The sequence below is a fragment of the Enhydra lutris genome, unplaced genomic scaffold (genome assembly GCF_002288905.1).
Source record: "Enhydra lutris kenyoni isolate GAN:26980312 unplaced genomic scaffold, ASM228890v2 scaffoldscaffold11, whole genome shotgun sequence".
In the NCBI taxonomy this organism is placed as follows: domain Eukaryota; kingdom Metazoa; phylum Chordata; class Mammalia; order Carnivora; family Mustelidae; genus Enhydra; species Enhydra lutris.
Window position 1 is genome coordinate 33,891,638 of NW_019154095.1, and position 17,796 is coordinate 33,909,433.

The window sequence follows — 17,796 nt, forward strand, 5'->3', positions numbered from 1 at the left end:
TAATAGAGTAAGTAATGGCCCCCAAAGACAGCCATACTCTAACGCCTGGAACCCCATGAATGTTATTTTCATATGACAAAAGGAACTTTGCAGATGTGATTGAATTAAGGATCTTGAGATGGGCAGATTATCCTGGATTATCTATGTGGAATTTAAATGTAATCATAAAGGTCCTTATGAAAGGGAGGCGGAAGGAGGAGATTCAACTACATGAGCAAGAAAAAAGGGCTTGTGGTGAAAGCAGATGGCAGCTAATTCAGAGAGAGAAAAGGTTATGCCATTGTCTTTGAAGATGGAGGAAAGAGCCACAGGGCAAGGAATACAGGGAGCCTCTCCTAGGTGGAAAATTCAAGGAGATGGATTATCTCCTAGAATCCCTGAAAGAAACTTAATGCCCTGATTTCAGCTCAGGGAAAATTACTTCCATATTCTGAACTCCAGAACTGTAAGAAAATAAAGGAATATTGTTTTAAGCCAACATTTTGTGGTAATTTGTTACAACATTCATAGGGAAGTAATATAGGCATACCTCATTTTATTGTTCTTCACTTTATTACACTTCACAGTTATTGCATTTTTTACAAATTGAAGTTTTATAACAACCCTGCATCAAGCAAGTCTGTTGGCATTATTTTCCCAATACCATTTCCTCACTTCATGTTTCTGTGTCACATTTTGTTAATCTTACAGTATTTCAAACTTTAGTATTACTAGTATTATTTAGTATTATTATATTTGTTTTAATGATCTGTGATCAGTGATCTTTGGTGTTACTATGGCAATTGTTTTGGGTGCCATGGACCATGCCCCTCTAACACATATAACTTAATTGATATATGGTATGTGTTCTGACTGCTCCACTGACCAACTACTCCACTTCTCCTTAGGCCTCCTTATTCCCTGAGACACAATAGAAGAGTCAGTTGATGCAGGAAACTTCATTGTTTTATTTTAAGAAATTGCCATAGACACCCCCACCTTCAGCAACCACCACTCTGATCAGTCAGCAGCCATCAGCACCAAGGCAAGCCTTTTCACCAGCAAAAACACTGTGATTCACTATAAGTTCAGATGATGGGTAGCATCATTTAGCAAAAAAGTATTTTTTAATTATGTACTTTTTTTTAGATATAATGCTATTGTACACTTAGACCACAGTATAGCATAGACATATATGAACAAGGAAACCATAAAATTAATAGACTTGTTTTACCATGCTATCTGTTTTAGTAAAGTGGTCTGGAACCAAACCCACAATACCTCTAAGGCATGCCCATATATGTAGTTTAATATTTTTCATCAAATTTGGGAAGATTTAATTCATTGTTTATTTGAGTATGTTTTCTCCCTCCTTTATCTCTCTTCCCCCTAACTTGTCCTATCTTTACATATATATGGTACACTTACTGGGGATCCACATATTTCTGGAATTGTTTATTTTTCTTCCTTCTCTCTCTTTCTGTCTCTCTGTCTGTCTCTCTTTCTTCTGCTCTTGCTCTTTTGGATTGTAGTCACTCTCAGTCTGTCCTATATTTGCTGATTTTTTTTTTCTTCTGGCGCTCAAATCTATTGCTAGGCCCTGCATTAGTTTCCAATTGCTATTGTAACAAATTACCACATGTTTAGTGGCTTAGTGATAAATTAACATTATTTTATCATTCGGAAGTCTGAATGGGTCTACCTGACAAGGGTCTTTATGGAAGTTCTAAGCAAGAATCCACGGCCTTGCTTACTCAGTTTGTAGAGGCTGCCTATACTCTTTGGCTTATGGCCCCAGTCTGTCTTTAAAGCCAGCAATGTCTGCAGGTCTTTCTCACATCTTATTGTTCAAACTCTATTTCCATCATCACGTTACCTTCTCTGACTCTGGATCTTCTGCCTCCGTGTTCCACATTGAAAAAACTGTGATTCAATTGAGCCACCTGGTTAATCTGGGAAAATCTTTCAAGGTGAGCTAATTAGCGCCTTTCTATTTGCAACCTTGAATCCCCCTCACCATATATAACCTGAAATACTCACAGGTTCTGGAGATTAGGACATGGACATCTTTGGGGGATGGTGTATTCTGTGCCAGTCAGAAGCCCCTTGATTAAACTGGGTAGCTTCAAACAACAGAAAATTATTCTGTTCTAGTTCTGAGACCAAAGTCTGAAGTCAGGGTATCAGCAGGGCCACACTCCTTCTGAAGGCTCATGGGAGAATCCTTCCTTGTCTTTTCTAGCTCTAGAAGCTGCTGATGGCCATTGCCTGTGTTGGCATCACTGCAGCCCGCCTCTGTCTTCACATGGCCCTCTTTCTTGCGTCTCTTCCTCTTTTAAGGACACCAGTTTTGGACTTAGAACTCATCCAAAATCCAGGATGATTTCATCTTGAAATTCCTAACTAATTATGTCTGTAGAGATGTCATTTCTTTAAGGTCATTGTAGTAGGAAGCAAAAAAAAAAAAAAAAAAAAACAATACCAGGGACTGGGATGGCTTAATCAGGAGTAATTTATTTTCTCATGGTTCTGGAGGCTGGAAGTCCCATGATCAAGGTACCAGCCAACTCAGTTTCTGGAGAGAGGTCTGTTCCTGGCTTATAGATAGCCACCTTCTCCCAGTGTACTCAAATGGCAGATAGAAAGCTCTGGTTTCTCTTCCTCTTCTTATAAGAATACTAATCCTATCAGATCAGGGTCCTCATTTGGCCTAAATTACTTCTATGAAGTGTCTATCTCCACGTATAGTCACACTGGGAGTTAGGGCTTCAACATGTGAATTTGAGAAGGACAAAATTCAGCCCAGAGCAGTCACATTCTGAGGTTCCAAGTAGACATGAATTGGGGGGACACTCTTCAGTCCATTAACCCCTCTTCAATTAGTATACTTTTCAAGTATAGAATTTCCATTGGGTTCTTTTTTTATAATTTCCATCTGTTTATTATTGTCTCTTTGAAAAGACATTATCAACACGCCTTTCTTTATTTCTTGAATCATGTTTTTTTAAATTCTTAGAACATAATTGTAATAGCTGCTCTGAAGAATTTGTCTGCTAAGTGGGACATCTGGACCCTTGCACAGGCCATTTCTGTTGTCTGCCTCTTTTTTTTTTAACCCCTGTATATGTTTCATGTTTTCCTGCTTCTTTACATATCTCATAATTTTGCTGTTCTTGTTGAAAACTAGACTTTTAGACAATATAATGTAGCAACTCTGGATACCAGAGCTTGTTGCCATTGCTTGTTTGATTAATGAATTAGTGATTGGGATTGACTATTTCATTGAAGTCTATTCCCCTGGCAGCATTAAGACTCTGATATTTCTCATCAGAGTGTAACCTTGACTTGGCACATGGTCAATGGGGAATGGTGGTGGTTTTAATAAGGGCTCTTGGAATTGTCTCCTTTCCTGATCCCTCTTTTCATCTCTCTGTCTCTGTTGGTATCACACCCAGCTCTTGGGGTGTACTACTGGTTGCTGTTGATTCTATTATTCTTGACAATACCCTCAGGCTTATATTGTTCTAAGGTATTATTCAATTAAATGTGGGTCCCATTGCAGGATTAATCTTTGAGGCCAGTCTTTGAGGTCCCTTCTGACCCAAAGAGAGCACTTATTAGCTCTCTCTTTTCCTGTCTCACTGTAGTAAACTCTGGCCTATGGTTTACCTTATTGCTCTCATGGAGCTACCAACCTCAACCTAATTGTTTGCCACCAAAATCACCATTGTTTTCAAAAGCATCTTTGGGCTTGAACTTTTCCACACTGGTCCAAATAAAGGAAGCTCCCTTGGGAAGAGCTTCAGCATTTGCTGTTCTAATGGCCTGCTTCTCCTTCTGGTCAGAATGTCTGAGCCACTGCTCCAGAGCTGGAGACTTCTCTCAAAGCAACACATCTACTTTTTGAGCGGGGCACTGGGCAGTGGTGGTAGCCTCTCATCTTCCTGGTTTGATTCTCTCACTGTAGAAACTCTGCCTTCAGTGTGAGCTGGGATGAGGGTAACCTGAAATCCCTATTGTCCATAGGGTTGCCACTGAATGCTTAAGTCTAAAGATTGTGAATTAAATGGGTGTCTGAAGATTGTGAATTAAATAGGCTTTGAGACCCGATTTTGGATTCAGAAGCTAAACATTGACTTCTTTTGTGTTCTATAACTTAAGACTCTTTCTTGAGGCAAGGGATGAGAATGAATAAATAGGATAAATATCCATTAAAAAAAGGAGTGAAGAAAGAAAAAATAATACATTAAAAGTATCATCTCACTACATGTATCTTTATAATATATGAAAATTTAGCATGGTTTCACACAGTAGATGTATTTCTGTAAATATAGTATACAAGTCAAACTTTTGCAAGCTCGGTATACACACATATATGTGTGCACTTTTGTTAGCCATTTTGCAAAACAAAAGTGTTTTATAAAAATTAAAAATCACCCCTTTAGCAAGGTTTTAAGCATGATTTTACATTTTATTTATTTTATTTTATTATTTTATTTTTTGAGGGCAAGAAAGAGAGAGTGAACAAGCAGGGTGGAGAGGAGCAGAGGTAAAGGGAGAGAGAGAATCTTAAGCAGGCTCCATTCTGGGTGAAACTTGATCTTGGAACCCTGAGACAAAATCAAGAGTCCGACATTTAATCAATTGAACACCCAGGTACCCTTACTATATATATTTTAAAGCAGGAATTTGCTCTAGTCTAAAGAGGGAAAGATTTTTCTATAAATAGAAAGGCTCTGCCATCATATTTGTAGATATGCCAAATTTTACCCATCTCTGTAACATACGTTTAATAATACCTAGGGAATAAATTAGTAAGATTTTTAACCTATAATCAAATGTTTGAGTTTCCCTGTAGTGATCACAATTCTCAGAATCTTTTATTCTTCTCATAATAGGATCTTTTCTTCTTCCTGCCTGGCACTGATCCTCAGTCACCACTCCTGGCATGCCTATCCCATGTGTCCTAGAGAACTCTTTTTTTTTTTTTTTCTGTAATCACTTTATTTTTTTATTTATTTTTTATTTCTTTTCAGCGTAACAGTATTCATTGTTTTTGCACCACACCCAGTGTTCCATGCAATCTGTGCCCTCTCTAATACCTACCACCTGGTTCCCCCAACCTCCCACCCCCCCGCCCCTTCAAAACTCTCAGATTGTTTTTCCTAGAGAACTCTTATCAAATAATCTGGTACCCAGACGCTGAAGTAGTGGGAGGTGTCAGCTGTTCTTGACTTCAGTTTGCCAGATGATGGCAGCAGAGTACTATGAAATGCTCACAGGTCGGGCAGCTAGGGAACTAGGCTTGTGTAGGAATTTGAATCTGGAGAGAGTACTCATCAAAATGCGCCCAAAAGGACATCACTATAGAAGGGAGTTCTTCGACCTTAGAGATTTAAGAGTCATAATAATATCTGGAAGTTCTTCCAGCAAATTAGCTTTCAAAAAGGACTTAAGAACCTAGTAATTGATAGCAAAATAGAAAAATTTTCTGACTTTGGATTAGTAGAAATTTCAGGTTGAATATTTCATGTTTCAGAGCCCTAATGCAGAGTATCCCCAGTCTACTCTTTTCTAATAACCATTTCGTTCTTGAGTTAATTGGGTTTGCTCAGTCCCACCAATTTCTTCCTCCTGCTATGCTAATTGAGAGTTCAGAAGACTTGAATGCTAAGGACAACTGTGCCACTGATTTACTGTGGTTAAGGGAAGATATGCTACTTTTGCGGGTCTCAGTGTTGTCATTATTTCCAGACTGGGCAGTTCTTTTCATCTCAATGACCCTTTCCAATTCTGATGTTCAGTGATTTATAATCCCTCTTGCCTTTGATTACTTGCATTTTTCTAAGCTGAAACCACATCAGAGATTCTCCACTTAAATTTATAATCTAAACATTTTCAAGAGGCAGCATAGTGTGGTAGTGAAGAGCATGGATTCTGCAATGGTCACCTCTTAGCTGTGTGCCTTTAAGCAAATTATTCAAACTCTCATTGTGCTTCAGATTATTGTAAAATGCTGATGATAATATCACATATCTCAGAAGATTAAATGAGAATATTAGCACATAAAGAGTATACAAATTGAACATATTAATATAAAAAGCATTAAGACCAGTACCTGGAAAATAGTAAGTATATGTATGTTAATTATCATATTACCTATGGGAATATAAGCTCAAAAAGAATCTCATTATTTTTTTTCTCATCAATGAAATGCAGATGAAATAAGAATTGGCAGAGAAGTCCTAGTGGATTATACTTATTTTAGCCCATTCCCTGATGTTTTGGGGTTCAGAGCAGGAAGACTAGCAGGGCTAGCCTTCAAATAAGGAGGAGTAGTCTTTCTGTTTTTCTACTTACTATAGTTAGATAAATTATTGGGCAGGAACTTCTCCAGCCCTAACTAAACAGTTCACTGCCTGCTATTTTCACCACTGGAACCTCAGATGCCTCAGGCTGTAGAGTAGTGATCCTCAACCAGGGCAAGGAGGAACTTATAGGAGTATCTGTATGCACTGGTTGGGGTGGGGCATACAGATGAGCAATAAGAAAATGGCCCTGGGGAAAGTTGTGTCCAGATTTCCCTAATCTCCACCCCCTGAGCACTGTTTTAGAGTCCTCATTAAAATGTTAATTTTTGCCCTGGAGTCATACCTAAAAGGAGAGAGGAATTTTGAAAAGGAAATTGGAAAGAGGATATGAAAGGAGTCAAGGGCAGGAGGTGATGATAGGAGTGGTTTGGATCTGTGGTCCAAATTTGAATTTAGCCCATTTCACTGTTCTCTTTAAGGTTTATCCCTGGGTCACTTTTTTCATTAACATCCAAGACTAATTGACCTCTTTAAGATAGGAGTCATCCCAGCCACTGATTCCCAGGGAGGAGAATTCCAAACCCAGATAGCTGAGATAGAAATTTCTGAATGAATGTACCAGGTGGTCTCCCTGGCTTGGCTTACCTGAGCAGTTCTGAGGTCCCGTCAGAGTTCTTCTCCTGTACCAGTGGCCTTAGGTGGGAGAGAGAATAGAAGGGGTTCTTAGATGACTCTTCTTCTCTGAAGCAGGGTCAGGGACCACACGTCCACTGAATCTCAATATAAAGGAAAGCAACTAGATAACTACATAGACCATACACAAATATCTTGTATTCCTATATTCATGACAGTTGTTATTCTAATCCTATAGGTGACGGCAGGGCTCCATTTTCTCCAGTCTTTGGTGTCCATCTCCACCTCAGCTATGGCCCTCTGTATGTCTCATCCCGATGATTATAATAGCTTCTGAGCTGGTTTCCCTGGTTCTAGCCTCTTTTTTATGCCAATCCATGTCATCCTTCATGGCTATATTTTCTTGAAAAAAACTTCTGATCATGAATGGATATATAAATAATAATTTTAAAAAAGCAGATAGATTAATGCTATCCTTCCTTTTGCGAGACGAAGGCACTGGCTTGATCTGTTGTCCTGTTTCTTCTTCATCTCCTAGAGTCATCTCATATTCTTATCCAGAATATATGATATCACTTTTTAGTGTGGTTGTCACAAGATTTCTTGATGGAGATAGAAAGGGATAGAATTACTACTATCTATATGGAAATTATATATGAGGCATGTCTTCATATGCAGTCCTATCACATATGCCAAAGAGGAAAATGCTTACCTATAGCTTCCAAGGGTATCACTTCTTGAAGAAGAGAGAAATTTAATCAAAATATTGACCTTTTTATAGGGACTTATTTCTTTGCAGTCATTCACAGATGTTAGATGCCATGTCCTTTTTGATGTCTAATGCTTTATCCAGAAACCTTTGAAATATCTATAGGGAGGTCATAGGAAGCCATGACAAGATGTTAACAGTGTAGCTAGAGTGTAAGGCAAAAATCCATTCTGTTCTTTTCTTGCCTAAAATATGAAAAAATATTTACACACTGTCAGCTGTAGATGGATAAAAATATAACTAAATAAAGTGATCAAACTGCTTTAGAATGTAATCAGGGAAACTTCAGTTGCTTATTAACTGCCTTGAGAGCGAGAACTTTGGCTTCTGATTTTGATGGTATTCTTTGCTTTTTCCTCAGTTGTTTGAAGCAGCCAAGAAACTGGGGGCAAGGGCAACAATAGATGTTGCACATTCTTAACTTCCCTGTCTGCAACCTGCTAGAGAGAACACTTTTAACAGTTTGCAAAGGTCATTAGGATTAGAATTAGAGTTGGAAGGGACCAAGAGAGGTCACGGGGCAGTTCACCTTTTGCTTTCAATCAGTCCACCCACAGCCTGAGGTGCCCCCAGCCCTCATACAGGCTGCTCTTTCTGACCCCCACATGCATATACTTCCATAACTATGAAAGCTTCCAAGATTATACAGATCTTTAATGTGTTTTTAGAAGAGATTTTCTTAAGAATGACACAAGGGAAGATTCAAAGCTTTAGCAAAAATTTTGAGCAGTTGATACCTAGCATTTGCCTCACCCACTTATCCCCTCCCACCCATTTCTTAATACCTGGCAAATGTTGGCTGCTGAGTTAGGCTTTGAAAAAGCAGAGACTTCCCGAAAGTTCCATTGTTCCTAAGCCAGTTTGGGCATGTTGCCTTTTGCATTCCATACCTCAGCTTCTATCACATGTACTTAGTGGCTATCTTTAAAGACTGAGAGTTGACATGTCATTCCTCACTCAGAATTTTCTTCAGATGTTCTGTCCCTGAGCCATTTCCCCCAGGGCAAAAGGTAACCAGGAAATAAGGAAACACCAGTCAATCCGAAAACCCCCATCAAGCCCCCATACGTAAGTGAAGGCATCTGAGGATTATAGGTAGGGAGCAGTCTTATTCCAAACCTGGCTCTTAGAACACCTGTGTGAGGCAGTTACTGCTGATTTAAGTTGACAAATCACATATCCAAAGGAGGTCTCTCTTCTTCCAGAAGTATGTTTTCACTCAATTGATATTTTCTATAAATTAGAATGGGTCAGAAAACATTACATCAAAAGAAGAGGGAAACTAAGATACTGTGTGGTTCTTTCTGCCAGCCATTGTCTAAAACCTAGTGATATGTGGATTTAAAGTTTGTTCCACGTGAACAAAGAGTAGTCTTAGTACACAGATAATTCTTAAATTGACACAGGAAGAAAAGGCCATGTTTCTTTTCTCCAATTGGGTGGGCAAGGAAGAATAAGAGTGATGGCTACTCTTTGACTTTGTCCATCTCCTTGATAACTTCTTCTCAGACCGTTCTGCATCTCTGATCACCCAGGAATCTGGTTCAGGCAGAAGGATAACGCAGGGTCCTTGGAGAATGAAAGAGAAGCATTTAACTTCCAAGCATCCTTCAAAACGATAATTTCTTATCACAATACTAAGTGCCAATTCTTATCAACCAGTAATAATGCCCTAGTCCAGTGTGTTGAAAAGGTTCCCAGGTTGAATCTGGGTCCTGGAATAAGAAAGGCATGATTGAATACCAACACATGGGTGCAAGAAGTAGTAATGGCTCATGTGTCAGTTTTTTTCTATCTCAGAGCAGCTTCATATGGCTCATTTAATTATTAAATTTAAAACATTCTTACATTTGTCTTCACAGTCACCCTTTGAAGTCCCAGCATTATCCCCATTTTGCAGATGAGAACATTATTTGCCTTTGTGTTATTTCCAGGTTTGGAAATTCACAAATATTTTGAGCCCCAGCCCATGTAAGATCAAGATTTTTCAAAAGTTAAAATTAATAATAAAGGAATCCTTTGAGGGAAAGAATAAAGTAAAAGGCAGTATCCACTGAGAATAAATTGCAGCCTGAGTAGTATCTGCAGAAGGGGAGAAGGGGACTTGTATAGTGATCCTTTCTTGGAGTCCAAACTTGGCTGCAGACCCTGCCTGTGGCAGGAAGGCTCCCTGGATGCTACACTTGGGTGAGACAGAGGGGTGATGTCTTAAGAAGGTACAGCAGCAACTCAGTAGATGCTTATTTAAGCATCCATATGGTATTGAAATTCTCACAATCATTTTCTACCCACTAGCTCTGCAGAAGGAAATGAAAGAGATTTCTATAATCCATCCTCTTAGAATTGGTCTGTGGCTAAGGATCTCACCCTCTCCCTAGCCAAGGGCCTAGAAATGTCTCAGTCAGTAGAGATGACTCAAAAATACCTTCCAGAAAGATATGACGACTCATTAAGATTCCTGTGTTCTTGCAGGGACAACGGTGATGGTCAAGAAAAACACCGTGAGAGAATTCTCTGATTCTACAGTGCATGACTGTATGATATGGGGACAGCAGAAAATGATAAGCAATGTGACCCTCGCCACCAGGTAAGAGCCTCAGAGAACCCGGTTCCCTGTGGGTTTCTGAGGACCCCTGGACAATAAAAAATGTGATGTAAACAAGAATGTTGGCTTTATCAGCCCTTATAGTGACCAGTGGAATTTTTCCTCACCAACGTAAATTCATCTCTGCTTCTCCCAATGTCAGTAAGCTAAACAAACAAACCTCCTTGCTGTGTGGTTCAAAATACTTTCTATCTGCAATAACCAAAGGGCCTGTACTCAGGTTTCTCTCTGATCACCTTTCAGGCACTCTACACGCGTAGATTGGGGTGAAATTTCAGTTATTCCCAATTTCTATTATCAATCCATCCCCTATTTACAACAAACCAATGATGAGATTGCTTTTGTTATCCAGTCTGCAAAACAGGGTCAAATAATGCCTCCTCCCTCACTCGCTTTCCCCGGTAGTATATTAAAATCTTGATTACCAGAATGCAGAGTTAGAGGTAGAGGGTGATCTGTTCAGCTGATTTTAAATAGAGGGTCAATCTAAAAGTTCTATCACTTCAAAGTTGGTTGTGCATAGCTTTGTAATATGTTGCCAACATTTCAGTTTAGTGCCTGTACTATACCAGGAAAATTTTTAATGATTGTGATTGTCTACAGGTAAATCCTGTATTACCAGCAGAACATGGTCATTGTGCATTGACATTACATAATGTAGATGAGGGCTAGGGTTAGGGTTAAGTTGAAATGCTCACTTTAAACTGTGTGATCTTGGGCAAGTTGCTTTACTTCTAGGTGTCTCAGTTTTGCTACATTAAAGGAGTGTAATAGTCATGAATACTTTGTAGGTTTTTTCTATTAATTGAATTAGATTAGGTATTTAAAGTGCTTTGATTCTTGGTCAACAGTAAGTCCTCAATAGATGTTCCTTATCATAATTAGTAAGTACAGAGCCTTCAAGGACGTAGATTTTGAAATAAATCCTTGATCCTTTTTTTTAGTAACTTATTTCTTTCTTTTAATATATGAAGAATCATGCTTCTGTTTAATTGGGGGTTCTTTTTAGATGGGCCTAGTTAATAGACGCTTTATTGTACCACTCCTGCAGGTGAGGCTGGCATTAATGTCTGAGCCACCAAAGGTGCTACTTCTTCCTGTGTGCACTTTCCAAGAGGAATATAGAAGTCCTAGGAATTACAGCTTCTGCCCTTCCTTGCCTTCTATTCCAAAATTTTATCAGACTGAGATAATCCGTGGGAAAGGATTAAGAACTGTGTGGAGGAAAGTGCTATGGTATTGCAGGAATTCACATTTTGTCTTACTCTTAATGACAGCAAAATAGCTACTCACTATAATTGGGATTTGCAAAAATTTTTCCTTTTAAGATGGTTGGGAAATAGGTTAATAGGTTTTTATTGAGTATCTCCATGTGCTAAGTAGGCACTCTGCTTGATGCATTTGTAGATACAGAAATGATGTTTCAACCCCCATGCAATCTAGTTGGGTAAACAAAATGAATTCCTATAAAATAAATCAGAAACCAAATAAAGCAGCACTCCTTCCTGTGCTACATCAATGATTCTGCCAGGAGGTCAGAGGAAGAAGAGGTCAATAAGGGATGGATGGATTGTTCCAGAAAGTTTCCTGTGGCAGGTAGGATTAAAGGTAGGAGAGAGTAGGCATCTCAATTCCTTTGAAGGCTACAACAAGGGAAAGGCAGGGGGAAACCTGGAGCTTTCCATCTACCTGCTTATCTGACTAGAGGTGAGAGTGTGTGTTTGAGTGTTGTGAAACATCACAAATTTCTCAAGAATATATTCTTAGGGGCGCCTGGTGGCTCAGTGGGTTAAGCCTCTGCCTTCTGCTCAGGTCGTGATCTCACGGTCCTGGGATCGAGCCTGGCATCGGGCTCTCTGCTCAGCTCAGAGCCTGCTTCCTCTTCTCTCTCTGCCTGCCTGTCTGTCTACTTGTGATCTCTCTCTCTGTCAAGTAAATAAATAAAATCTTTTTTTTTTTTAAGAATACATTCTTAGCTATTGGTATTGTGCATGTGTGTATTTGTGTATATGTTATGTTTATGTTAATACACAATTCTTACAAAAACATGATTTACATTTAAAAATTATTTTCGAGGGGCGCCTGGGTGGCTCAGTGGGTTAAAGCCTCTGCCTTCAGCTCAGGTCATGATCCCAGGGTCCCGGGATCGAGCCCCGCATCAGGCTCTCTGCTCAGCAGGGAGGCTGCTTCCTCCTCTCTTTCTGCCTTCTTCTCTGTGATCTCCGTCTGTCAAATAAATAAATAAAATCTTTAAAAAAAATTGTTTTTGAGAATATAAAGATAGCATATAGGATAACACATGAAGTGCTCCAGCCATGCTTATGCTGTCATTGATTCTTTTCCCACATTTTTTCTCTGATAATAGAGGATCTGCAAGTAATGAATACCAAACACTACAGAAAATATTTAAATGTAAATGTAGCCATTCAGTTTTACAGACTTTTCCCCCCCTCTATTCTTTATCACAGCTATAACAATGAAATAACATATTGGTATGTTTCCCATTGTCTTTAATCCCTCCACTGTCTATGATAAATAAGGAAATGGTCCAAAGCAAGCATCTAAAGGAAGATTGATCTGGATGGCATGGTCCGCCCACAGACTGGGCCTGTCAGCCCCATATCTGGCTGGGGGCATTCCTGAATATGCTTTAAGAGCCCATAAAGAAGGTCAGAGGTCATGAAAGTTAGCCATCCGGATCATCTCTAAAGATGATGCTGAAGTCATCTGTACCTCTTAATTGACAAGCAAGATATGTTCACTTGAGCTACAGATTTCTAAAACTAATCAGAGTCATACTACCAGTTAGTGTTACACATTTCGTATATATATATGAGCCATTTGTGGGTGCATTTCTGTGATATTTCACCAATGGAGTTGGCTAGCTCGGTTGATTTAAGTACAGTGTTAATGGGATCAATTATAACCTTCTTCCACTTAGTGCTATAGAATAAGGTGTGTTTTGTTTTGTTTTGTTTTTGTCTTTGTTTTGTTTTTCTCTTTTCTTTTCTCTTCTCTTCTCTTCTCTTCCCTTCTTTTCTTTTCTTTTTTCTTTTACAGGGCAAAGATAACCCTAGTTAACAAATTGACAAACATATGTCCTGATTAACAATGAGTGGTAAAATAAACTTGAAGGCTTAATGGAGACAAGTAGTCACTATGGGGGGTGGGATGTAAAATGTGCAGTATGTGCTATTTGTGATCCATTTCTGATGTGTTAATAGTATTACATTCACATACCCAAAACAGCATAATATTATTCATAGTTTTGCTGACAAGGGCTTGGTGCTTTCAAAGATGTAATCTTCAGGCCACCAGTGGGTTTTCCAGTAAGTTCAGAAACTACTATCTTCTATATTTAGTACTTGAAGCAATAGAGACAGCCCTAACTTATACAGAAGTTATAATCCAATATTTCTTTGCATCCCTGGAGTCTTTCTCTTCCCATAGAATAAGCAATGTTATAAATAGCAGGTAGGTTCTCAGACTAGCACACAAAAGTCTGTTTAATAAGCGGTAGTTAAATGTGTGTTTGTTGAATTAATAAACAAACACTAGCTCTATTCAGTTGAGTTCTGTGTCTTTATACCAAGAGGCCATGTAATACGACAGAGCAAAAATGAATATTTCCTCTTCCTTTCCACGGTGATCCAGTTAGACATATGCAAAATTTTATGATAAATAAAAATGCATTTCAACTGCTCCTATAGCCTCTCAGTCCTCATTTCCGATGTCTTTATTAGGGCCACCCTACTTTGGGCAATCTGGAGACTGTTCTATCCATTCTACCATTCTACAGTTATTTAATTTTTCAGTAAAACTGATTTTAATTAGATATTACAAAGAAAAGATTTAGATACAGCTAGTTTGCATTATGGAGTGACTGACCAGTAATGCAACAACCACACTAAACCATCCAGTATTTTTAAAAAGTAGGTGTTTATAAACTCAAACACATATTGACAGATATCTAATCAAGTGAAGTAGAGGAGGCAGAAATTTCCAAGCGGTTTATGATAGATCTGGGTCAGGAGAAGAAACCATTTCCAACAGAAAGATTTGTCTTCTTTGGGCATATCAGCCCTTCTCTAGAGATCCTCCCTCTGGATCTATTTAATTCAACTGTTACAGACTATATTGAAATCTAAATACTGTACTTTCCTGCGTAATTTCCCTTCCCACCATATCTTTGTAACCTATGACTCAGATCATATGTACATATGTTATCAACTTCATCTTCATACTCTCCACGAGACACCAGAGACCATGAGTGCCATTTTTTTCTCTCTTAATGCCCAAGCCAACCTTAGTTCCTTAAAGGTCAAGTGTCCCACAGATACCAGTCATAAGCTTTGTCCCTATAGCAGGCATGAATCCTGGATCACCATCCTCTTTAGCCTTTATGCTTCAGTTTTCTCTTCTGCAAAATAGAGATAATATTAGTACCTAAATAATCAAGATAAAACAGATTAAGGTCTTATGTAGAGCCTAACACACAGTCAAAATTGAGCAAGTGCAAAATGGTCCCTGCTATTGTTGTTCTGCTCCCCCATCCTCCTCTGCCACTATTTTTCTGGCTCTTAGATTTTCATGCTTTTGCAACCAATTTCTTTCACATTCAGAAGGAGAGGGTCTGAAGTTTCAAAACTTCCAAAATTTCATTCACTGTCTACCACCCACCATCCATAGACCATCAGCTCAACGGAGCAGATCATCAGGGTTTTCAGTGAAGATCTGTGATACAGAACCTCCCACTGGTGTGGTCACTTCACCATGTCCACATCTGCCTGTAGTCTGCTGTTCCCCCTCAGCAACACTTTTCCACAGCAACTCCAGCTCTCTCTTTGGCTGTTCCTCAGTGTCTTCCAGCACAGTTGATTTAATGGCAATCTGCAGTTTCTGAGCAAATTATAGTCCATCCAGAAGGACTGCCATTATATCCTCTGCCAGGTCAGAAGCTTGTTAGTGTCAGAGGTTTACCATCCATAAGGACATGGGGAAATCCATCTAACTGGGAGAAATTGTTTCTCTTCTGTCACACCCATTCCCAGCCCTATATAATTTATTCTCATGGATGCCTTCTGAGATATCTGTCCCTATGACTGCTCACTTTCAGATACTATGCACACTCACACCCTCACCGCTCCCCCCCACCCCACACAGCTGGGAAAGAAAGCTGGCCCTTCTTGTCGTTTTATTCTCAGTTCTACACATCTTATTAAATTCTGTGCCCCAGATGATCCAGGCAAGAGAAACACCATCTTTTAACCTCAGTGATGTCTGGACTGCTACTGAGGAACAGTTTTCAGGGCCTTTCCAGGGTCAGAATATTGGGTATAAATCACCACACATAGTTCTCTACATCCTATCTGGGCTTTCTACAGAAACTGAGGTTATAACATTGTCTGAACGGGTACTTTCCTTCCTTTCTTCCTTTCTTTCCTTTAAGCTTTTAAAATGACTTTCCCTCTGGACAAGCATTGACTTTTTTATTTGAATAAAATGTAGTCCATAACTAGTAAATCAAAAGTGTTCTTTGATTCTTTTATGCATATATGCATATTGAATTTGCCTTTACTGTAGGATTTCAAGTCATGTTCTAGAAACCCACATGTACTTAATACTGTACAGCCAGCTTTTGATTTTCCAGAGTTACCTTTCTCTAAGAGTCCAGATAGCACTTATGTTTGCAGTCTTACAGATTCTAGAACCTCTAAAGATGTCCTCCTCATAACAACTGATTGTATTTGGGTATGTAGGAATCCCTACTAGGGGTATGGGTTGATCATGAAGTGTAATAAACATCTTCATCAAGTCTTAATACAAAGTCCAAAGAAAACAGTAATATGAATGTATCATGTACAGATAGGTATGGGGGTAGGGATAAAGAGAGACATACATGTATACAGGTAGGAATTATATTTTTATGCCCAATGAGCCTGAGTTCCAAAAACAGGTGAAAGAATTAGGGTCCTAGCAAGTAGAAGAATAAGAATTTGGAAAGAACTAGTTCTTGTCTTGTACCTAGAGGCAAATATCAGATTTCTGAGAAACAAAGTGCCACAACACTAGCAAAGTACTATATAGAGAGGAATAATTCATCAGGTATTTATTAAGCAAGTGAATAATTCAGATTAACAAATAATATTTTATTATTATTACTTAAAAACAGAAGACAAAATAGCTTCAGGCTTCATAAAAATGTCCGAGGAATTCCATAGGAAATTCAACATATTCCTTCCATCACTCCTGTCTTATTTGCTCTAGCTGTCTGACTAGCTTAGAAGGCTATAATAAAGGAGGGACAAATGCTTTTTATAACCTCTTTGTTAATCTGTGGACAGGTCTTAAGAAAAATGAAGTCATATTCTCCTAGGACTTTCGGGTATGGAAATTTCCATTGATTTAGTTAGATGGGAAGATGAGGAAGCAGCTCTTCTAATATGGAAATAAAAATTACAGTGGGACAACTGATCACTTACTGAGTGCATATATTTATTTGCATTAAGTAGTTAGTTTTTGCATGTCTTCATTTTTGTCATTTATAATCTCTTAAAAGGCAAGGATGAGGCCGTGTTTGTTTAAGGTCATATATAAAGGACTAACTCAATAAGACAAGGTGAAGATTATGGGAAGCTTAGTTACTGTTTCTGTGTAAAACTCTTCTCAAGGATGAGGACGTGACTTACGTAGTTTCTAGGAAAAATTGTCACACTTTTCATTCTGTGTTATTTGCTCCCGGTTTGACACCCACCATCACCCTTCTCCAAGACTCATACTTCCCAGCTACTTACTATCCCCATCAGCATCTGAACCATCATTTACAAGAACATAAGTTTAAAATATTAGCCCTTCTAAGGGTAGCTTTTCTCTTATCAGGGATCAATGGTTTCAGCTAAAGAACTCCCCCAACTATGGGTTTTCAGGCATCAACCGGAATGGGAGGTATGTTTTCAGGAGACATTCAATGAGGGCCTTTTGGGTACATCTAAAATCACAAATCGAAGCCTATTGTGTGCTATGGCATTTTAGTTTTTAGGTTGCAAGAGTGACAGAGTAGAAGGCTGCCCAGTCCCACGGGTAAGGTGGACATGCCAGAAATGGACTATCGAAAAAAAGATCTCAACTCTATGACTTCCATGCTATGTGATCATGAGCAAGGCTCATGATCTTCCTGGACTGTGGCTCAGATCCCTCTTTTGTAAAACAAGGGGCGCTGATCTCAGGAGGCTGAGAAGACTAAATGTAAGGCTCTTGGCCAAGGTCCTAGCAAACAGTAAGCACTCAATGAATGTTAGCCATTATCATGACACAGGAGGCATGACTGTCACACAAAATAATTGAACCCATGTTCTGGAGATTCACCTCAAAGCAGCTTTCTGCTAAAATTGTATTAGCACTCTACATCTGTGTTACCACCAATAGCTTGAGTAGGTAAGACAGAGGCCTTAGAGAGAAATATCATTTCAATTTAAATCTGAGGAGTGGCAGAGTGGCCA

At 39.0% G+C, this 17,796-nt stretch overlaps 1 protein-coding gene across 1 annotated transcript in view; it reads left to right on the forward strand.

Moving 5' to 3' along the window:
* LOC111144610 (potassium calcium-activated channel subfamily U member 1) overlaps positions 1-17,796 on the forward strand; it is a 150,025-nt gene that overhangs the window by 68,947 nt on the left and 63,282 nt on the right. Inside the window, exon 19 of the mRNA XM_022498994.1 lies at positions 10,165-10,279. Within this exon, the coding sequence (XP_022354702.1) occupies positions 10,165-10,279 (115 nt within the window). The remainder of the gene's footprint in view (positions 1-10,164; positions 10,280-17,796) is intronic.